The sequence below is a fragment of the Ovis aries genome, chromosome 2, assembly GCF_016772045.2.
Source record: "Ovis aries strain OAR_USU_Benz2616 breed Rambouillet chromosome 2, ARS-UI_Ramb_v3.0, whole genome shotgun sequence".
In the NCBI taxonomy this organism is placed as follows: Eukaryota; Metazoa; Chordata; class Mammalia; order Artiodactyla; family Bovidae; genus Ovis; species Ovis aries.
The window spans coordinates 119,663,592-119,686,909 of NC_056055.1; the positions used below are offsets into that span (position 1 = coordinate 119,663,592).

General features: G+C 41.6%; 2 protein-coding genes across 2 annotated transcripts; both read right to left on the reverse strand.

The window, feature by feature from the left end:
• Positions 1-6,311: 6,311 nt before the first annotated feature.
• ASNSD1 (asparagine synthetase domain containing 1) lies at positions 6,312-11,111 on the reverse strand. Its single transcript, XM_042243634.2, has 3 exons — positions 9,603-11,111; positions 9,149-9,330; positions 6,312-6,657 (listed from the first exon to the last, which is right to left on the reverse strand). Exons 1-3 carry the CDS (start codon positions 11,109-11,111, stop codon positions 6,384-6,386), a joined length of 1,965 nt encoding a protein of 654 aa, XP_042099568.1. The 3' UTR covers positions 6,312-6,383.
• On the reverse strand, positions 6,312-15,328 carry ASDURF (ASNSD1 upstream open reading frame). The gene is made up of 4 exons (XM_027964716.3): positions 15,160-15,328; positions 12,911-12,964; positions 11,826-11,901; positions 6,312-11,203 (listed from the first exon to the last, which is right to left on the reverse strand). Exons 1-4 carry the CDS (start codon positions 15,247-15,249, stop codon positions 11,133-11,135), a joined length of 291 nt encoding a protein of 96 aa, XP_027820517.1. The 5' UTR covers positions 15,250-15,328; the 3' UTR covers positions 6,312-11,132.
• Positions 15,329-23,318: the final 7,990 nt, after the last annotated feature.

Sequence of the window (23,318 nt, forward strand, 5' to 3'; positions counted from 1 at the left end):
TTGGATCCCTGGGTCTGGAAGATCCCCTGGAGAAGGGAATGGCAACCCACTCCAGTATTCTTGTCTGGAGAATTTCATGGACAGAGGAGCCTGGTGGTCGACAGTCCATGCGGTCACAAAGAGTCAGACATGATCGAGCAACTAACCCTTTCATGGTAGTTCTAATATATTTTGCAGGTTTAAACTAATTGCAGCATAAGAAAGTTGAAATCTGAGTTAAAATTGCAGAACTTTTAACATTAATCATAATATGCTTTTCAAAAGAAGTAAAAAGATACGAGGAAGTACATCCAAAAGGAACAAGTTTATATATAAGAAGATACTGCTGCATACCTATTCTTTTGTTGTTGTTGTAGAGGCATTTTCACAAGGTCAATTTTTTCAGGGTTTTTGTTTTGTTTTTGTTTTTTTTTTTTTTTAAAGCAAGAAAAACACTTGCTTAAAAAAAAAAAAAAGCGAAGACAAGAAATACTTCCTTAACGTTGTATCTCTGTTCAATAGAAATGGGATTCTATGCAGTGCTTCTCTATTTCTGGAATAATAACCTAACTACTATTTACTATTTACCCAGCTCTTTATATACAAAAATTTCCATTTAACTGGCCTCTCTGAACAGCGATTCTCAAAATCTAGGCTGTTTTGAAATCACCCGGGGCTTGTTCCGGCAGACTGCTGGACCCTACTCCAGGGATTCTGAGTGGGGTAGGAGTGGGGCCAGAGGATTTCCATTTCTGAAAAAGATGCTGCTGGTTCTGGCAGGATGCTTGGAGAACCCAGTTCCGTGACAGGCGTCGGGAGCCCAACTCCGCAGAGGCAGAAACCAGGCTAGGAAGAATAGAGGATGGGCCGGAGGTTTCACCCCTTCAGAATCAGAACAAACTGATTCCTCAAGGCCATCGTCAAGTCCAAGCCCTGTGCCCACACAGACACGGGGAAGGGAAAGGACGGGGAAGAGGAAGAAACCTGCTCTGAGACGGCAGTTTGTCCAGGACAAGGACACGTCATCCACACCGGCTCCCAGAGGACTCCCGGGGTCAGGGACTGCAGTCTTCTCCAAGGGTCTCTAGCCTGGATCCGAATTCACCGTCCGGAACCCCGAGTGACCGCGGGCGAGCGGAGGACTGGGCGCGACTCTGCTGAGCAGAGGCCTGGGAGGCCCGCTTCCCCCGCGGGGTCCTGGGAGCCCGGCCTCGCCTGCGGTCCTGCCACCCGCGCGGGCAGCCGCCGTTGGCCCTCGGGCTTGGGGCCGCCGGCCGGGCGCCGCCGCGAGAGGGCGCTCTGATACACCCATGGGTGGGGCCTCGCCCAGAGGCCGCGGGCGCCCATCCGGGCTAAGATTCGTCCCTCACCACCACCCTCTGCCCCACCCCTTTAGAACTCAATCTGGACTTGGGCTTGCGAAGTCAAGTGGGCCTTAGGAAGCATCACTACGAACAAAGCTAGCAGAAGTGATGGAATTCCAGCAGAGCTATTTCAAATCCTAAAAGATGATGCTGCGAAAGTGCTGCACTCAATATGCCAGCAAATTTGGAAAACTCAGCAGCGGCCACAGGACTGGAAAAGATCAGTTTTCATTCTAATCCCAAAGAAAGGCAATGCCAAAGAATGTTCAAACTACTGCACAACTGCACTCATCTCACGCTAGCAAAGTAATGCTTAAAATTCTCGGAGTGAGGCTTCACCAGTATGTGAACTGTGAGTTCAAGCTGGATGTAGAAAAGGCCGAGGAATCAGAGATCAAATTGTCAACATCTGTTGGATCATAGAAAAAGCAAGAGAGTTCCAGAAAAAAAAAAAATCTGCTTTATTGACTACACCAAAGACTTTGTGTGGATCACAACAAACTGCGGACAGTTCTTCAAGAGATGCGAATATCAGACCACCGTTACCTGCCTCCTATGAAATCTGTATGCAGGTCAAGAAGCAACAGTTAGAACCAGACATGGAACAACAGACTGGTTCCAAATAGGGAAAGGAGTACATCAAGGCTGTATATTGTCATCCTGCTTATTTAACTTCTATGCAGAGTACATCATGTGAAATGCCAGGCTGGATGAAGCACAAGCTGGAATCAAGATTGCCAGGAGAAATATCAATAACCTCACATATTCAGATGACACCACCCTTATGGCAGAAAGTGAAGAGGAACTAGAGAGCCTCTTGATGACAGTGAAAGAGGAGAGTGAGAAAGTTGGCTTAAAACTCAACATTCAAAAAATGAAGATCATGGCATCTGGTCCCATCACTTCATCGCAAATAGATGGGGAAACAGTGGAAACAGTGACAGACTTTATTTTGGGGGGCTCCAAAATCACTGCAGATGGTGACTGCAGCCATGAAATTAAAAGACGCTTGCCCCTTGGAAGAAAGCTATGACAAATCTAGACACCAAATTAAAAAGCAGAGACATTACTTTGCTAACAAAGATCCGTCTAGTCAAAGCTTTGGTTTTTCTAATAGTCATGTATGGATGTGAGAGGTGCACCATAAAGAAAGCTGAGCACCAAAGAATCGATGCTTTTTAACTATGGTGTTGGAGAGTCCCTTGAACTGCAAGGAGATCCAACCAGTCCATCCTAAAGGAAATCAGTCCCAAATATTCATTGAAAGGACTGATGCTGAAGCTGAATCTCCAATACTTTGGCCACCTGATGTGAAGAGCTGACTCATTTGAAAAGACCCTGATGCTGGGAAAGATTGAAGGCAGGACGAGAAGGGGACGACAGAGGATGAGATGGTTGGATGGCATCACCAGCTCAATGGACATGAGTTTGGGCAAGTTCCAGGAGTTGGTGATGGACAGGGAAGTCTGGCATGCTGCAGTCTATGGGGTCACAAAGAGTCGGACACGACTGAGCAGCTAAGCACACAACACACAGCATGGTGCTCAGAGCCCAAGTCCCGTTCAGTCGAGTTGCTGACTTGTGTCCGACTCTTTGTGACTCCATGGACTATAGCCTGTCAGGCTCCTCTGTCCATGGAATTCTCTAGGCAAGAATAGTGGAGTGAATTGCCATGCCCTCCTCCAGGGGATATTCCCAACACAGGGATTGAACCTGGGTCTTCCTCATTGCAGGCAGATCCTTTACCGTATGAGCCCCCAGGGAAGCCCAAGAATACTGGAGTCAGTAGCCTAGTCCTTCTCCAGGGGATTTTCCCGACCTAGGAATCTAGCCTGGGTCTCCTGCATTGCACGCGGATTCTTCACCAGGTGAACCACCATCTCTATCATTTCTTACTTTGACAGTTTGACTCCAAGGAAGCACAGAAGTGTGGCGTTGGCAAGGCACCAGGCTCTGAGGTAGTCCTGAATTGGAATCCCTCCTCTACCATCATTCTTTCCTTCAATAAACACTTACAGAACGCTGGTTATGAGCTAGGCACTGGAGACCCTGGAAAAGGCAGAGGTAAAGCCCCAAGGTTAGTTCCTCCAATAAGCACACAGCTGTATTTAAACAATGCCGTAAGTGTATGATGTCATAACAGCATGTGAAGGAATGCTAACTAAGACCAGGGCTGGGAAAGGCTGCCCTGAGGAAGTGATCTTTTAAGCTGAGCCTGATAAAGATCTATCCACGCAGAGAGTTGGAGAAGCAGCTTTCCGAGGATAGGGAACAACAGGTGACGAGCAACTGAGATGAGAAAAAAGTTCAATTTTTGAGCAATGGAACAAAACTCTGTATGGAGAACAAGAAAGACGTGGACACAAAAATATGATGAGGAGGTAGGTGAGGGCTAAAGATTCTGAACTTTATCCCAAGAGTATGGGCTTGATTTGTGGCAGTAGAGGGTAGGTAGGTACAGGCTTGAGTAGGGGCGCTTGAGAAGTAAGGAGAGCTGATTGGCAACAGATCGAGTAGTGGGAAAGTTTAAAAAGACGGTGGTCATGTAGCGACACCTAAGTTTGTCAGACATGCAGGATCAGGGCAAGATTAAGAGTTCAGTTTTACCTGTGAGAGAACCAAGCAGAGGTGTCAGATGTGCCTAAGATACAAAGGTCTGAGTTAAAAGCAGCAGCTTGGGCTACACGAATACACTCGGGCTGGCTTAGGGTAAATGAAGCCAGGGAAATGGCTGGAATCACCATGAAAGAGAATAGAGACTTGAGAACCCAGGATGGAGACCTGAGGGATTTAATTATTTAAAGGTCATGTGGAGAGGGTGGAGGCAGGAAAGAATACCAACAGCGAGCCGCCAGGAGAGCAGAAACCAAGTGTGGTCATAGAAGCCAACTTCACTGGATGCTGCTCCAGGTCAAGGGCGATGAGAACCCAAACCTTTCACTGAATTTAGCAACAGAGGGGGTTTTGGTGGGAGAAGGAAATGGCAACCCACTCGTGTTTTTGCCTGGTGAATCCCAGGGATGGAGCCTGGTGGGCTGCTGTCTGTGGGATCGCACAGAGTCAGACATGACCGAAGTGACACAGCATGCATGCATGCATGCATTGGAGAAGGAAATGGCAACCCACTCCCGTGTTCTTGCCTAGGGTCCCGTGGGCGGAGGAGCCTGGTGGGCTGCTGTCTATGGGGTCGCACAGAGTCAGGCACGACTGAAGCGACTTAGCAGCAGCAGCAGGGTTTTGCTTAACTGTTTGAAGGTAGAATTTCTTAGTCCAACCATGTCATTATTTTAGCTGCTGTGGTGGCAGTATTAGTAAATTTGTTATTGCTTTCCCAGGGCAAGGGATGTCAAACCACGGTCTTCTTTAGGAATTGCATGTTTGCACTTATGAAGTATGAGTAACGTAAATTTCTTTACCTAAAAGGTTTTGTTCAGGTATGCAGATAGTTTGTTTTATGTGGGATCTTGGGAAAGACTTTTGCTTTGTTTGAAGGATTAACAGAATTTCATTCCAGTTTATGGGGTTAGGTATCAAAAAAGTTGTAAAAAATCAGGCCCTTTGGGGACGGAACAAAAACCAAAAAAAACAAACAAACAAAAGACATGCACAGAGCATCCTGCCAGAACAAGTGAACTAGAGATTCCCTTCAGAGATTCAGTTGATTAAATTAATACATGTAAAATTCAGACTAGTGCCTGGCATCTTTAGTATTGAACTATAGTTATAAAAATCATTACATTGAACTCTGGGGTGCAGGGCAAACTTCATCTACTCCCATTAGGAGCATCAATTTAGTGCTCAGGACCATGAAGTCATCCAGTTTAAAGCTATTCAGTTAATATCTGAATCTCGTTTGAACACTGCATTTGATGGGAAATAAATTCAGGGCGTGTGAAGATCTTTTGACACATGCTTGTGCTAAGTTGCTTCAGTTGTGTCCAACTGTGTGACTCTATGGACTGTAGCCCACCAGGCTCCTCTGTGCATGGGAATCTCTAGGCAATACTGTTGAGTGGGTTGCCATGCCCTCCTCCAGGGGAGCTTCCTGACAGGGATCAAACTCATGTCTCTTACATTTCCTGCATTGGCAGGCAAGTTCTTTACCACTAGAGCCAGCTGGAAAGCCCTGACACACGCCTGCTAGTATCCTTTCTTTCCCACTATACTTAGGAGAACCACAGTATGTCCAGACCTAGAAAGGGTGTCAGCCCTAAGTGGGGATGGATGCCAAATGTGACCTTGGTATCATGGTCACGAATGAATACTGTGGGTGGAAGTCTGGTTGGAGTGAACTTCAGTAAATAGGTAAAAAGGTTGAAAGGGTGAAGGTGAATGGGAGGCAAGAGATGGAAGATGTGGGACCAGGGATATGCATTTTAAATTGGTATATATTAGAACATTTTAAATACATTTCTCTAATAGCAAGAAGGGAGAAAAGGATGGGTGCACACACAGGTAAATTAGGACTTTTGGTTTTGGAAAACCAAGTCGTCCTTGGCTTGATTTTGATTTCTCTGTGAAACGCCCAGGTCATGAACTGACAATGGGAAAACAGAGGGACATTAGAGATCTGTGGGACAGGAGAATATTCAAAATAGTCTTCAAAAGTTCTCGGAGCAGGGCCGTGAGCTGTCTAAAGAGATGTACCACACATCACTCAGGAGTGTGAACCTCAAAAGCCTTAGTTCTCTCGTCTGTTAAAGAATAACAAATTGACTTATACTAGTATTTCTGGATGTAGCTACCATGAAGAGAGTCCATAAAAGCTGCCTTTTTTCAGTGACGCTGGTGGGACATAACCATGTAAGAGTTCAAAACAATATTAATATCACAGTTTAAAATATCCAGGTTGTTCTTTCAAGTGTAATCTCTTTCTCTGGAGTATCAATTTGATTAAATTGGTTGCACTACTCTACAAAGTTATATAAAAATTCATGTAATGAACTTTAAAAACACATTATGCAATAATAAAGCAGCAGAGTATTTTATTTTTTTTTTAAAAAACCACCATTCAGTAAATGTTGTTACACTATGAAACATCTAGTTTTCAACAGAAAGGTTTTCTAAGGAGATGATTTGGAGCCTTCCACATTTATCAGATGCCTTTTCATTATTCTTTTCCATTTTTGCAATTCTGGATCCAAACTGCATGGCCCGCTTTGGCAGAAGAGCAGAGGCTGTTAGACCAAGTTCCACTGCTGCAAGACGCAAAATTAGTTTTTCACCAATTCCACGGGGTAAAGTCAAGTTTGCCTTTTCCCAGACTGGCAGGGAATTTAGAAAGGAGACAACATTTTCATCCAGGAAAGGAAATCTAAAATAAAAAGTATAACCACAATTTAAAAAAGTTATCTCTTGTGATTGTTTGTATTTTATTCAATATGTTAAAATTTAAGGTATAAATTAATTATTGAAGGCACAATTTTTCTAAATTAAAAATATTCTATTTACATAACTTTACAGCTAAGATTTAATCACGTTAAAAACTATTTCACAACACTTGTCTAACTGTAATACACATTCTAAAATGTAAAAAATTTTTCCCTCAATAAATAAAATAAATTAAGCCTATGATGTCAAGAAATAATTTCAAATTGTTTCATAAGGTATCTTCAGGAATGCCTTGAAAATAAGCATGGTCTTGAGTTGATAAGTCAACCTGTGTCTGCTCTTTACATGTCTAAAGAAACTGAACTTAAGGAATACAACTCTCTGCTCTTTAGGTTCCCCTAATTTCCTAGCAAATTCTGTTGTTTGTTTAAAATACTTGAATCCCTCCCCCATCCGCAATTATACTAGTGTTTTATATTTCACTTTAGCTTAAGCAGAGAGATGGGAAAGGGTAAAGGCATTCTTTAAACAGAATATTTTATAAAAATGAATTGTGAAAGCAAATTTAGACGAGAAACTAATTAACAGAATATGGTTAATATGTATGCCCAAATCCATAATAAACTGGTTTAGTTCAACTACAATTCTGCATTAGCTGTTTGAAACATTCTTCATATCCATTTTTATCCATGAGTATCATATGGCGGGGTGGCGGGGGGTCTTTTAGAATTAACTGCTTTTACTGAATAAAATAAATTCTCTTTTCTCTAACTTAGCTGAAGTGGGCTGAATTATCTCTCATATACAGATACACTTCAAAAGGAAAACATTTTATACACTTTGTATTGTGGTGTTACTTATTTCTTTATGATAGAATTTTGAAAATTATGTTAATTTTAAATGTCAGAACTGGCAACATGGGAATAACAAAGTAGAGACAAGAAACAATGATGTCCCAGAGCTGGTATATTATGATGTTCCAACTCCCACAAAGCTCATTTGGACTCCTTGCATGCTTGTACCCCTGCAATAAAACTACCACTTAATAAATTAACCTACTTGAACAAACTTCTGCTTTCTATAATTCAACGACACATCTTTTTCCTTAATGCTTCAAAAAGTTGTATTCAAGCATTTGTTTACTATCATCAGAAACATGTTGTAGGTAAACACAAATCCCTAAGATTAAAAAAGAATATACACATGTAAATGCCTTGATCTCTGAAACTATTAAGATAACTTGGAATGTTTATGACTAAATTGTGTTCAAAACACCTATGATAGAGGGGACTCCAGTACTGGAACCACCGTTTAAATCAGTATGGATCTTGTTTTATTGCGCTTCATTGAGACTGCTCTTTTTTTTTTTTTCCTTAACAAACTAAAAGTTTGTGGCAACCCTGTGACGAGCCAAGTCTATCAGTGGTGCCATTTTTCCAACAGCATTTGCTCACTTCATGTTTCTGGGTGACGTTTTTGGAAATGCTTCCATATTTCACATTTTTCTTGTTATATCTGTTGGGCTTCCCTTGTGGCTCAGTGGTATAAAATCTGCCTGCCAGTACAGGAGACCTGGGTTCAATCCCTGGGTCAGGAAGATCCCTGGAGAAGAAATGGTGGCAACCCACTCCATTATTGTTGCCTGAGAAATCCCTTTGGCAGAGAACACTGGCGAGCGACTATGGGGTTGCAAAAAGAGTTGGACATGATTTAGCGACTAAACAACAACAGAAACAATTATATTTCTTATGGTGATATGTGATAACATAAATAATCTTTGATGTTATCACTGAGATTGCTTTTTGTAGTTTTAAATTAAGGTATATATATAAAAATTTAGACAAATGTTATGTTTACTTATATCAAAATACATAAATACATATTTTAAATACTAAATACATATTTACATCTAAATACAGCAAACATAAAAGCATGCGGCTGCATACTCAATAAACTACAGCATAGTATAAAGATAGGTTTTGTATGCACTGGAAAACCAAAAAATTCGTTTGACTTGCTTTGTTGCAATGGTCTGGAACTGAGCATGCAGGATTTCCAAGTACGCCTGTACATACAAGAAATGTCTACAGAGTCAGGCTCTGTAACACTGGAGGAGGAAGCCTGGGAAGAAAGCAAACATTTGAAACAAAACAGAGCCCTTGAAATACCTCCCCTCAGTATTTCACTACCTCAAGTTTTACAATCTTTCACTGTAGCCTTTAATCACATCATTGTACCACCTTTGAAAATTACTGTAAAGCCATTTCTTGGAGAATGAGTTCTGGAAACACTGTTCCTCTGGCTCCTCTCCATCACTGCTTCTGACTAACTGTAATACAAAGCCAAGATACTGCTGCTCCTGTTACTCACCGGGACAAGTATCCAAAGAAAAAGGGACCTACAAGTCTCCTTTTTAGGTTCAGTCCACCGCTTTCACAAAATTACCGAACAACCCTGCAACAGACAAGAATTACCTTGCTTCTTTTCCATGATCACTGATAACTCTATCATCACGACCAAGATTTCTAGAGGAAATTCGACCCAGTTCCATTTCGATTTCCTTATTCAGTCCTTCCAGCCCATGTGCCAGGAAGCGGACCCGATGACGAGAATAACCCGCAAGCTGCTCATCCGCACCAATCCCAGTAAGAACTACCTACAAAGGTTGAGAGAAATCTATGTCACAATATTGCCTACCATGCAGTAAGGAAAGCAAAAGCTTAAAAAAGTAATAACCCCAAAGATAACATTTTCAGAAAAAATCTACAAGGCAGACATAAGATAGTGAAGTATGCCCAGTTTTTACAAAGTCATATACTTTGTGTGGTAGTTTAAATGCAATTAAAAGACGCTATATTCTTGCAACTTGCGTTAAAAGCTTTAAGGGTCAAAATTAGGTCTCAGAAATTCTGAGCAGCTGTGCCATACCTTTGCACTGCTCTGATACGGCTGTGCTCCATCCTGGGTCACTAACCAGCCAGCTCCTCGGGAAGCAAACCAGACTGCACAGCCAATGCTATCATCCAGGACTGTATCCAAGGGCTGGATTAAGTGCGATATTCGAGTTCTTCTTAATCTTTGCAGTTCTTCTAGAGAAACATTAATTTCAACAAAATTCCAAATCCGTGAAGGGTTGGCAGCTTGCAGTTCCTTCAGTCCTGCTCTTCCTGTGACTCGATCTGGTACATTGAACTGTTCACCCGGGCTGGCGGCAGCGGCAGCAGCAGCAGCAGCAGCAGCAGCAGCAGCAGCAGCAGCAGCAGCAGCAGCAGCACTTTTGGAGAATTCTTCAGAGGGTATTTCACAATGATTTTTCTGTTTTCTCCCTTTTTTGTTAAAATTAACTGGTACAGTCTTTTCTTTAGTCATGAAAGCCACATTAAGAAGATCAATTGGTTCATCTAAAGGAATATGATGGTCAGCAAGGGCTGCGATGACCATGGAATCAATCCCTCCAGAAAACAGAATTGCGACATTTGCTTTCCTGTTATTAGTTTTCAAAACGTCGCTTGGTGCCAGGTTTTCATTCCTAGGTAAACACAAGACACGTCTCTTGACTGCGATGCTCAGGACACCAATGAACTGCTCAACTACTTCCTTCGTGTGTCCATCAGTAAGAAAGACCCGAAGGGTCTCTCTTGTCAGTGGACTCCTGGAAATGCTGCTGCAATGGGTCTCAAATGCAGCTTGCGGCAACGCCTTATTTAAAGGGACAACAGGTTCTTTAAGATACAGTTTGGCTTCATTTACTGCCACCAAGACAAATGTTGGCAAGTCTGCTGAAATCTCAGTCAGGCTATTAACACATTCTCTGATATCATCCCCCCCAGAATTGTATTTCCAAGGATACAACTTTAAAACGACAGACTGGGAAATGGAAACAGATTTGAGATCAATTCTGAAAATTCCAGATGCTGGAACCTCCTGCCACTGATCGGCCACTCCAGATGCCTGGGTGCCAACTGAAGAGAGGCAGAAACTTTTGCCCAAGTTACTAAAATGCCAAAGCAAGCTACGACGACCAAAAAAGTCCCTACCAAACCATAAAGAATGGCTAGATGCTTGATAATATATAAAAGACCAAGGACCTTGGACTTTTGAGAAGAGCGACAAAATATCAGATTCATTCTTGCAAGAGCAAAGATAATGAAACATGATTTGAGTATCATTCTCTTCGGCTTCAACCTTGATCCCACTAAAGACTTCTCCATTCCACAGGAATACATTGCCTCTTTCATCTTCCACAGGCTGGGCAGTCAATACACCTCTTAAGTGAAGGACGTGGCCAGAGAATAAACACTGGTAGTTAACACTGGACCTTAGTAACTGTTTACTACTATTGGGCCCCCGTCGTTTAAGATTACACAGTAAATCCTCTTTCAAACCTCTGCTAAAATGCTCAACAGAAAAGCTTACTGCACAACAAATGCCACACATTGCTATGTAAAATCAAGTTGGCTATTTCTTGATTTTGGTCTTCTCTGAGTTTTCTATTTCTTGATATTCTTTCTTCAGCTCATCCAATATGTCTGTGGGAGAGGGGAGAAGACACAGTAAAGAATAAAAATTCTTGAAGCTTTACCTAGTAATTAAAAGGCAAAACAAGCTATTTTTCCAAGATTGAACCACATATGTACTGTGCCAGTTTCAATAATAATTTACAACAGACTTCTGATGAAGAATGTTTATTATTTAGGAATCTAGTTTCTGCTGTTAAATGCTTATTTTGACCCAGGCATTGGGCTATGCACAGTTTATACACATATCATTTTATTTAAATTCCGTAAGACTTGGCAGGCTCAAAGTGATTCACTCAAAATCAAAAAGGCGGAAATTGGTAGAATAATCTTTCATACCTATATCTGACTAAAATTCCAAAGCTTACATTAATTATTGTGGCTTTCCAACACATCTTATAGTTCTTAAATTTGATTTTATTGTTACTGTTAACTCAGCATTAGAAGGCTAACTTGAAGAAAACCAAACCATTCCACTAATTTTATTAACTAGTACACCACCATCCAATCTTTAGATATATATATTTATACATTCAGCTGTAGACAGTATAATTTAGCCACCATCATGAATTTCCACAGAAAGCCCACAAAAGAATTTCTTTTTGTTTCTGTATAATGTGCCAAAAAAACTTACTTTTGCTTTCAGAAAGCATTTCTGTTCGGTCTGCAAGAAAGAATATGTTGCTGTTCTGTTGCTGCCTATATACTTTCTGCAAAACATAATTTAGGCTAATATCATGATTTGATCTAAAAGGTAGATGTCAAAACTCTGAACCCTATTATTACTTAGTATTGAACTTTAGTAACATGTTCAGAACGATACCTTGGCAAATAAAGATAAACAAAGAACTCACCCATTATCCAACTATCTAGAAACTGCTACCATTAACACTGAGGTAAAACTTTTTTTTCTCTGAATATACTTAATATCATTTTTCGTCAGTAATATTATAGTTTATCTGGTCATTTAGATGTTGCCAACTTTTTACTATTATAAATCAAACTTGTGATGAATGTCTTTGTAACTAAATTTCTGTGTACTCCATGATACTTTCCTAATGTATCAATTCCTATAAATAGGAATCAAACTGGATTTGCTAGATCAAAATATTACACAGCTTTAAGACTGATACATTTCGCCAATCTGCCTTATACAAAGTTTATCAACTGTAGCTTAACTGCTACTCCACATATGAGAAATGTCTAACCTGTCTGTTATCCAGTAACCTTTAAAAGCTTTAAAGGGCTCAAATCATTTCTTAACTTTAAAACACAATGTTTGGCAGTATAATGACACACTAAGCAGAAGCTTGCTTATCTATAAATACATTAATGAAAATGGAGTTAAATAACCACGTTAAGGATTTGGAAGCTTGGAGTAAAAACCTGAGGAGGTAGGGAGAGGAGGTGGTAGCATTTATCTTTTTTAAAAAATAAACAAACAAAAAATAATTATCCACATTCACTTGTATAGCTTCTCCTCTTCTCAACAGATTCAATGTTTATGTCAAAAGAATACACCAAATTCAAGTACAAAATAAATACCATTATTGACTAAAGCTCCAGGATAACATAGTACAATCAGTATCATTTGATTCGCAGGTAATGTCAATTGCATATGTTGGGGAAAGATTATCAGCAACTATGATTAATACATAGATTTATACAGTTGATATCAAATCCTCCCACATAGTATTCAGAGTAATGCTAATAACTCACCCTGTTCTTCTTCAGGTTAGAAAGTTCATCCACAACAACTTTTTGTTCTTTAATCTATTGAAATAAAGAAAACGTACTAAATCAGAGATTATCAAAGCATGCTCAATAAGAGCCCGTACTCTTGCCTGGAAAATCCCATGGACAGAGGAGCCTGGTAGGCTGCAGTCCATGGGGTCACTAAGAGTTGGCCACGACTGAACGACTTCACTTTCACTTTTCACTTTCATGCACTGGAGAAGGAAATAGCTACCCACTCCAGTGTTCTTGCCTGGAGAACCCCAGGGATGGGGGAGCCTGGTGGGCTGCCATCTATGGGGTTGCACCGAGTCGGACACGACTGAAGTGACTTAGCAGTAGCAGGGCTCAACTAAATGGAAACTAAATTTCTTTTAAACTCTTTTCAGTAATGATAGTGATACTGCAAACATGATTGATTACACAGTGTCACCATAGCCTCTAAACAGTGTTATTTTGTAACCTCTGATGCCTGGGGATCTGTCATACATCAGTATAAGTGGCATGCTGCTGCTGCTAAGTCGCTTCAGTCGTGTCCCATCCTGTGCGACCCCAGAGATGGCAGCCCACCAGGCACCGCCGTCCCTGGGATTCTCCAGGCAAGAACACTGGAGTGGGTTGCCATTTCCTTCTCCAATGCATGAAAGTGAAAAGTGAAAGAAGTCGCTTAGTCGTGTCCGACTCTTTGCAACCCCATGGAGGAGCCCACCAGGCAAGAGTAAAGGGCATGCTATGGTAGGAATCAGAGCAGGCTGTGTGCAGTCTGAAAATTCATTCCCCACAGATGTGTACCCTTCTGCTTTCCAGCTGCCAGTCACTGTAGTGACTGATTACAGAGATTGAGTTGAATTCCAAGACTGAATTTGTACAACTTCCTTTTAAGGCTTATGTTTGAATAGCACTTTCCCATTCATTTTAGGAATGGTAGGTATACTTTAGAACTTCAGACAAGGAAACTGTAACAGAGGAATCAGAGATGTGCCCAAGATGCCAGTGTCAGTTTGGGACAGAACCAAAGTATTATCTTAGACATCTATTACCTGAAAGATTATAGCCATCCTCATTTCAAATGTTAAAAAAATTTTTTTTCTTTTTTCCATTTATGGCCTTATATTGGCTCCCTTTTGTGAGGGGAGGAGCAGAAGAGCAACAATGAAATAACATTTTTAGGAGCATGCTGCTGCTGCTACTGCTAGGTCGCTTCAGTCGTGTCCGACTCTGTGAGACCCCAGAGACGGCAGCCCACTAGGCTCCCCCATCCCTGGGATTCTCCAGGCAAGAACGCTGGAGTGGGTTGCCATTTCCTTCTCCAATGCATTAAAGTGAAAAGTGAAAGTGAAGTTGCTCAGTCCTGTCTGACTCTTAGCGACCCCATGGACTGCAGCCCACCAGGCTCCTCCATCCATGGGATTTTCCAGGTAAGAGTACTGGAGTGGGGTGCCACTGCCTTCTCCGCTCCAGCTAAATGAAGGATAGGGGAGAAGAAGGCAACAATGGCTAAGGAGAGACCAGTTAGGAAACTTTTGCAGGATTCCCTATGGCACATGCAAGGGGCGGGTTTAAGATGGTTAAAAGTGTACACAGTGATAAAGGGACACCTTACAAAGGACAGAACTTCGTGACGGATGCAAAGATGGGCTCCCAGGTTACTGGCATGGACAACTGCATGGATGGCGCTGACATTTTCTGAGACCGCAGGCAGCAGATCTAGGGTGGGAGGTAATTTCTAAAAGTTTTAACTAAGAATACATAGAAAAAAATCCAACCGTGAATCTCAAAGACATTAAGCTTGGAGAGGCATAAGCTGTGATTTCACTACATGATGTGCTGGGAAGGATAAAACTGTCCTGATGTAGAGCAGATCAGGGACGGCCAGAGGTTCTGGGCGGGGGAGAGCATGCCTATAAAGGGAGTCTTTCAGGGTCGTGGAACTTGTCTATATTCCAATTGTGGCGGTGGTCACACAAATTTAGACACGTGTTAAATACAGAGAAAACGAAAAAGAGCCAAATTTTACTGTATGATACTTTAAAATATGTTAAAAATTGATAAAATAAAACCAACTAAACTTCCGCCTTACTACCATCTGGGTCTAATCTCGGGGCAAGTTTCAAGGTGTCCCTTTAACTGTGCCTCTCGCAGCAGGGCAAAGTCGAGACTAGAGCACGCGGCCACCGAGGCTCGTCTCCGGCGGTGAGCAGCCCGAGGGCCATGTTACCTCGTCCCGCACTCACCTTGCTGCTGAGCTCGTCCTTGTGCAGGGTCGAGCTCTCAGCAGGGACGGGCCCAGCGCCGTCCTCGGGTCGCTCACCCCGGCTGGGCATCTCCGCGGAGAAGCAAACAGGCAGGGCGCGAGGCCGGGCGGCACCCCAGCAGTTCCGCGTCCGCAGCCCCTGCGCGTCTGCGCTCCCCGCGGCCCAGCCCCTCCCTTTCAATTTCCGGTGAGTCCTATCAACGGCGTCTGCGTGCTCACTGGAACGCCTGCGCAGGCCGGATCTGGGCTAGGAGTACTCGCGCGCGTGCGCACAAGTTAGGGGCCCGAACGGACCCTAGCGGTTGGGATGTTGAAACGCTCTTTACCCTGTGGCATCTAGTAGACTGTAAATTATATGCGCCCCCTAGTGGTGACTATGAAGAATAGAAGCTCAGTAGAAACACCGCTTAATATTTATTATCTAGGAAAAAACCAAGGTTATCACGATGGTATGATCACTCACCTAGAGCCAGACATCCTGGAATGTGAAGTCAAGTGGGCCTTAGAAAGCATCACTGCGAAAAAGCTAGTGGAGGTGATGGCATTCCAGTTGAGCTATCTCAAATCCTGAAAGATGATGCTGTGAAAGTGATGCACTTAATATGCCAGCAAATTTGGAGAACTCAGCAGTGGCCACAGGACTGGAAAAGGTCAGTTTTCATTCCAATCCCAAAGAAAGGCAATGCCAAAGAATGCTCAAATTACCACACAATTGCACTCATCTCACACGCTTAAAATTCTCCAAGCCAGGCTTCAGCAATACATGAACCGTGAACTTCCAGATGTTCAAGCTGGTATTAGAAAAGGTAGAGGAACCAGAGATCAAATTGCCAACATCCGCTGGATCACTGAAAAAACAAGAGAGTTCCAGGAAACCATCTATTTCTGCTTTATTGACTATGCCAAAGCCTCTCTGTGGATCACAGTAAACTGGAAAATTCTTCAAGAGATGGGAATACAGACCACCTGACCTGCCTCTTGAGAAACCTATATGCAGGTCAGGAAGCAACAATTAGAACTGGACATGGAACAACAGACTTGTTCTAAATAGGAAAAGGAGTACATCAAGGCTGTATATTGTCACCCTGCTTATTTAACTTCTATGCAGAGTACATCATGAGAAATGCTGGACTGGAAGAAGCACAAGCTGGAATAGATTCCCGGGAGAAATATCAATAACCTCAGATATGCAGATGACACCACCCTTATGGCAGAAAGTGAAGAGGAACTCAAAAGCCTCTTGATGAAAGTGAAAGAGGACAGTGAAAAAGTTGGCTTAAAGCTCAACATTCAGAAAACGAAGATCATGGCATCTGGTCCCATCACTTCCCACTTCATGGGAAATAGATGGGGAAAGAGTGGAAACAGTGTCAGACTTTATTTTGGGGGGCTCTAAAATCACTGCAGATGGTGATCACAGCCATGAAATTAAAAGACACTTACTCCTTGGAAGAAAAGTTATGACCAACTTAGATGGCATATTGAAAAGCAGAGACATTACTTTGCCATCAAAGGTCTGTCTAGTCAAGGCTATGGTTTTTCCATTGGTCATGTATGGATATGAGAGTTGGACTGTGAAGAAGACTGAGTGCCGAAGAATTGATGCTTTTGAACTGTGGTGTTGGAGAAGACTCTTGAGAGTCCCTTGGACTGCAAGGAGATCCAACCAGTCCATTCTAACGGAGATCAGCCCTGGGTGTTCTTTGGAAGAAATGATGCTAAAGCTAAACTCCAGTACTTTGGCCACCTCATGTGAAGAGGTGACTCATTGGAAACGACTCTGATGCTGGGAGGGATTGGGGGCAGGAGGAGAAGGGGACGACAGAGGATGAGATGGCTGGATGGCATCACTGACTCGATGGACGTGAGTTTGAGTGAACTCCGGGAGTTGGTGATGTACAGGGAGGTTCATGGGGTTGCAAAGAGTCGGACATGACTGAGTGACTGAACTGAACTGAACTGAGGCAAAAATATCGGAGAAGGCAATGGCACCCCACTCCAGTACTCTTGCTTGGAAAATCCCATGGATGGAGGAGTCTAGTAGGCTACAGTCCATAGGGTTGCTTAGGGTCAGACACGACTGAGCAACTTTACTCTCACGCATTGGAGAAGGAAATGGCAACCCACTCTAGTGTTCCTGCCTGAAGAATCCCAGGGACGGGGAGCCTGGTGGGCTGCTCTTTATGGGGTCGCACAGAATGGGACAGGACTGAAGTGACTTAGCAGCAGCAGCAGCAGGCAAAAATATGGAAGCCAAACACAGATTTAAGAGATACACTGTTGGTAATGACCCTGTACAGACTTGATAAAGCTAATGTTAGTTTGTTGTTAGGGTTAAAAGATAAATACAGGATTCCCTGTTAAATATGAATTTCAGATAAATGAATGTAATTTTAGTATATATGCCCCATGCAGTATTTGCAATATCTCACTCCTATGAGAATAATTTTCCGAAACCTGGAAATAGGCAAGAGACTATCAAGGTGTTCCTTCGTAGCTTTTCTAGGTATGATTTTTTATTGACTGGGCTCATTTATATTCTGTTAGGGGTGGAGGGGTGTAACTGCTAGATTTTTGGTAGATATGAAAATAATTTCTATCTATTAGACCAGATAACCCCACAAACTGTGATTTAATATTCTGCAAGATATTAATCAGTTTTGCATCTAACTCTGCAATCTTATCCTAATTTTTAAAATTAATATATGTCTCAGTCAGTTCACTCAATCATGTCCAACTCTTTGCAACCTCATGGACTGCAGCACACCAGGCTTCCCTGTCCATCACCAACTCCCAGAGCTTGTTCAAACTCATGTCCATCGAGTCAGTGATTCCATCCAACCGTCTCATCCTCTGTTGTCCCCTTCTCCTCCTGCCTTCAATCTTTCCCAGAATGAGGGTCTTTTCCAACAAGTCATTTCTTCGCATTAGGTGGCCAAAGTGTTGGAGTTTCAGCCTCAGCATCAGTCCTTCCAATGAATATTCAGGACTGATTTCCTTTAGGACTGACTGGTTGGATCTCCTTGCAGTCCAAGGGACTCTCAAGAGTGTTCTCCAACACCACAGTTCAAAAGCACCAATATATGTCTACTTTCTCATAAACTCTTTGAATTGGTTTTAGAATCTTACTTATTCCCTCATTAATTAATGAGTTGAACAAAACTTTGACAAATGTTCATTTTATATTCGTACAGGAAAAATGATTTTCTGTTTTTGAAAAGTATACTTTGACATAGGATATCTTAAGTTTTCATGAAGATACCCAAGTGAACCTGTGTGATGGAGTCACACTTTATGGCTAAGGAAGTGCACCTCATGAGTTGTTTAAACCCAAGAATATCTTTTATTGGCTCTTAGAGTACATCCAAAGCGGTTATAGAATTAAGATTACTGTCTGTTTTGTCTTTTTACTGATTTTTAAAAATTTTGGTTTTGTTTCTAATTTATGCCTAGCTAAGTTATTCCATATTGGTAACAATGATTGGGAATTTGGTTTTAGAGCCTAACCGTTTGATGACAGGCCTTCATTGGTGGCTCAGTGGTGAAGCACCTGCCTGCAATGCAGGAGACTGCAGTTTGATCCCTGGATCAGGAAGATCCCCTGGAGGAGGGCGTGGCTACCCACTCCAGTATCCTTGTCTGGAAAATACCCTGGACAGAGGAGTCTGATGGGCTACAGTTCATAGGGTCGCAAAGAGTCGGACGTGGCTTAAGTGACTGATCACACATACGCACATTTGGTGATAATTTCTGGTTGATGGAGATCTAGTCTCTGTTAGAAGTGAGAAAACAAAGAATCCAGGTTTTTAGTCTTTTCACTTGTCCTTGTGAGCTCAAATTAATTAAGAATTTTGTGCACCAACTTGGATGAACAGCTTTTTGACATCTAAACTGGTGAATTTTTGTGTTTCTCTGTTTAGTTTCACCCTGGGGTTCAGTCTGTAAAACTGAAGCTATAAGTTCTCTATAGGTCTGTGTCTGTAATTTATAACAGCCTTTATATTTTGCTGAGTAATTGTAAAATGTTTTCCTATTCTGTAGGGTATTGAAAAATTCTGTTCTAAAGCCTCTTAAATTAAAGGAACTTTGATCTAATTGGTCTATAGACAAACATATGCACTTGCATAAATCCCCCAAATTAAAAAGAAAAAGAATTTCTAAAGCTTTAGGTGTGCTAAGCTTAAAAAAAAAAATTACTAGTTTAGAAACGTTTGAAGAATCCAAGTTTATGTAATTAAGGTGAGTCTTTGGAGAAATCAGCCTGGATTAATAATTTTGGTTTAAGGAAAAAGAGGCATTTGTGTCTTTTCTCTGATTTAGCAATGTTAAGTAAAATAAATACAAACATTTTTTTAAAAGGCATTAGATTTGTTTTCTCAGGAAGAGATCAGCTAATCTGAACTTCTTAAACTACTTATATTGATTTATTCATTAAATAAGCTAATCGTATTGCTAGAAAATATTTAAGTTTATGAAAGTGTTAATTTGCATTCACTAAAGTTATTGAGACAAACTTTTTACATCCACAGAAATTATGTTTTGTACTATGTAAGTTTAAATATAATTCAAAATCCTTAAAACCCTGAGATAATATTAAATTAATCACTGATTAATCATTTTGTAACTAGATTTTTTAAAAATTGAATTCTAAAATGTTGATTAATAAAAGCATGATTTTACACTCATATACTTTTGCTCTTATATGTGATAGAATGGCTATTGTTTTGAGTCATATTAATGTATGTATGTATTTTTGCCACTTTCAGAAGGTGTGAAAGGAATGTGTGTGGCTCTAGACAGTTGTGTTATGTGAACTTATGAGTTTTATTCATCTGCTGAAATGCTTGCATGTAACAGGTCTCAATAATCTACCTCCAGCTTCCCCTATGAAACAGAAGTTATTAAATTGGTTGAAGGTTATAATTAATATGGGGCTAAGACCACGTTAAGGGAGGTAATAAGACAGCATGCAAAGTAATGCAATGAGTCTTGTTTTGCACGGAAAAGAGAGCCCTAAAGTGTCACTTTGTTCAGAACATGAAAGAGCACAGTGAAAGACAAAACGTGAGGAAGTATAGCAAGTTGGAGAAGTTTTGATGAAAGTGGATCTTATTTGCCTTGGTTTGTAATACAAGGCTCTGAAAAGAAATTTCGAAATATGCTAAAATTTTGGCAAAGTCATTCAGTTTTGAAGTATTTTTCACCTATAGTAATTTTTTAAAAACATTACTGCCAAATTGTATATTAATTAAAAACTAAAAATTGACATTCTCTTAACGCACCGTCTTGCTCCATTTCCCCAAACCTTTTGGGTTCACTACAATTTATCTGGGGCTTCTCCTGACATATAAAGGATGCCATCTTAATTCATGTTTTTGGGGGGGATGGAGCACTTATCTGTAAAGCTTTAGAGAATGAACTTCGCAGGGTATTATCCTCTGTAACTCAATTCCTATGGTAGAATCTGGCAGAGTGGAAGCTCTGATTAACATTTGAACTGACCCTGACCTACAGTTGTTTCTAGGGGCTTTCCTGTGGCTCAGACAGTAAAGAATCCGCCTGCAATGTGGGAGATCCAGGTTCCATCTCTGGGTGGGGAAGATCTCCTGGAGAAGGGCAGGCAACCCACTCCAGTGTTCTTGCCTGGAGAATCCCATGGACGGAGAAGCCTGGCGGGCTACATCCATGGGGTTGCAAAGAGTGGGACACGACTGAGCGACTACCACTTTTCACAGTTGTTTCTGGAGTGAGTAGCCAGAAACACTGCTGACGGATCTATGGTTTGTCATCCCTCTTTGTGGGAGGGGTGGTGCTGAGAGAATTGTTTCTTATGGGTCTGCTTTGGTTCTGATGTTTCTATTTATTTTCTGAGGCCACCCCAAGATAATGTAATACTAAACCGTATAGGGGTAATCATATGGGTATGGTGACAAACTGTTTTCTAAGTTCTTTCACATTTTATCTTGCTTTCTTCACATTTAATTAATTGCTGTTATCTTTCCCCTCAGTTGCTGTAGCTCCTGTGTCACTTGAAGTAATACTTTAGGGCTACTTGGTATCATTTGTCTTGCCTGACTGGTTCAGGGCTGTCTGTCTGGAGCCTAGGATACAAACAGCTAGGCTGTTCTTCCTTCTTTCATGTGTCTTTCACTTAAGTCCATTGATGCTGTATATCCTGCTTCATAGGATAATTCATATTTATTAATGCTATTTATATTCTTCCTCTGATGCTACATTCTTAATATATTTCATTTGCTTTAATAACACATAGTTCATATTGACCATTTTGTAAAAGTGAGGTGTATTATTAGATTGGCTTTCAAGGTTTTGAATAAATAATATCCCAAACACTGTTTTCCCTCAATTTAATCTAACACAGATTTGTTTCTAGCCACGCAAGTTCCTGTTGTCCTATTTCTCTCAAATGAGGTGTGGAGTAATGCTGTAGTTCCCAAATATCAGTTAGTAGATGGGTGACCTTCTTACTGTATAAAACCACCTGAAAGTCTTGTTTAGTTACATATAGATTTCTCAATCCTTTCCCAAGATTTACTAAATCAACTCTTTGTGGATGGGACATGATTGTCTCTTGCAGAGCAAAGTGCTACCATACATCCTATAACCAGAATGTTTGGGTTTGAATTTTGGCCTCTACATATATTAGAAACTTTGGGTAAGTCATTAAAACTCTCAAGTCCCAGTTTCCTGATCTGTAAAATGGGAGTAATAATGGTGTCTACCTCAGATGGCTGTTGTGGGGATTAAATGAGCTAATAGTTGTTTTTTCTTTTTCTTTTTTTTTTTTTTTTAACAGTTTCAGGCATATACTAAGCAGTATCTAAGCATGTGTTAAATAGATAAATCAGAAGTTACCCTTGATGATTTTAACACACACAGATTTATGAATCAATGGAATGGAATGAGGCTCTGAAATGCTTGACCTGTTTCTCATTGAAGATATACCCTTTCATCTATTTCCAGTGGTTCTCAGCAGGGCTACTACTGCCCCAGCCACTTCTTTTCAAAATATGTGGAGGATCTTTTGGTTGTCACAATATTTTGATTGGTTCTGTTAATGCTGATGGGGGCAGAAATAACTGGGAGTTGGTCGAAAGGCGACAGACTGACCCACAGATGCCAAGAAGCCTGGACTAGCAGGTCAAAGGGCAGTCTCTGGCGGCAGATGAGGGGCCCTGGAATCCCGTAGTGTCAGGAAGCATTTAACAGGAGGCTTCCTGTGTGGTGTTTTGGATCTGTCAGGAATCCTCTGTTCCTTAAGAGGAGAGGCAAGCCTCTCTTGGGGCTGAGGGATCCAGGCATTTCTAAGTACCCTCTTCCTTTTTATGAACCATATGGTAAAAGTGATTATTTACAACTCTCTCTCTCTTTAATATGGATCGCCTATGTTTTGTAAGTCTGGAATTTTCATCTTTATCTTTGCTGAGAATAACTACAGTATATATGCCCACACCATGTTGATTAAAACACCTTTGCTCCATCAGAGCTTTGGTCCCCGTGTCTTGCTTTCTCTCTCTTTCTCCCTCTCTTTCTCAGGCTATTTCTTTGGAGCGCAGAGGCTCTCTGAGTTCACTTTCCTGCCCTGACTTCTAAGACCCTCTCGAGAAGGCGCTTTGCTCCTTCACCCCATCGGGAGGGCGCCTGAGGCCTCCATGAACAGAGCAAGCCCCGTGCAGGGGCTTTATTGGCTTTCTGAGTAAACCAAGGAATATTAGCCTCTTTCTCTCTCCTTTACTTTATTATCAGTTGACTCCGGACCACCAGGTTCCGGTCCATTAAAGGACTGCAACACAGTAGCGTGGGAATACAGATGGACTCTAAGGCAAATCACACAGAGGTGAAATCAAGGTAGAAGTGATGCAATCTGAGCTCGTGACTTGCCTCAGGAATCATGTCGGAAGATGATGGCCTGAGATACTGGACTAGTGTTTGTAGGCAGCCTCTAGGAAAGGGGGCTTCCCTGGTGGCTCAGTGGTAAATCATCTGACTGCCAACACAGCAGATGCAGGTTCAATCCCTGGGGTTGGGAAGATTCGCTGGAGAAGGAAATGGCAATCCACTCCAGTATTCTCACCTGGAAAATCCCATGGACAGAGGAGCCTGGTGGGCTACAGGCCACGG

Coding starts and splice junctions, on each gene's coding strand:
- ASNSD1 (XM_042243634.2), bottom strand. CDS start 11,111: ATGTGTGGCATTTGTTGTGCAGTAAGCTTTTCTGTTGAGCATTTTAGC. Junction 9,331..9,602: donor CGTATCAGAGCAGTGCAAAG/GTATGGCACAGC, acceptor CAACCTTTGTAG/GTAGTTCTTACTGGGATTGG. Junction 6,658..9,148: donor GATCATGGAAAAGAAGCAAG/GTAATTCTTGTC, acceptor TTTTTATTTTAG/ATTTCCTTTCCTGGATGAAA.
- ASDURF (XM_027964716.3), bottom strand. CDS start 15,249: ATGCCCAGCCGGGGTGAGCGACCCGAGGACGGCGCTGGGCCCGTCCCT. Junction 11,902..12,910: donor CTAACCTGAAGAAGAACAGG/GTGAGTTATTAG, acceptor TATGTTTTGCAG/AAAGTATATAGGCAGCAACA. Junction 11,204..11,825: donor AATGCTTTCTGAAAGCAAAA/GTAAGTTTTTTT, acceptor CCTCTCCCACAG/ACATATTGGATGAGCTGAAG.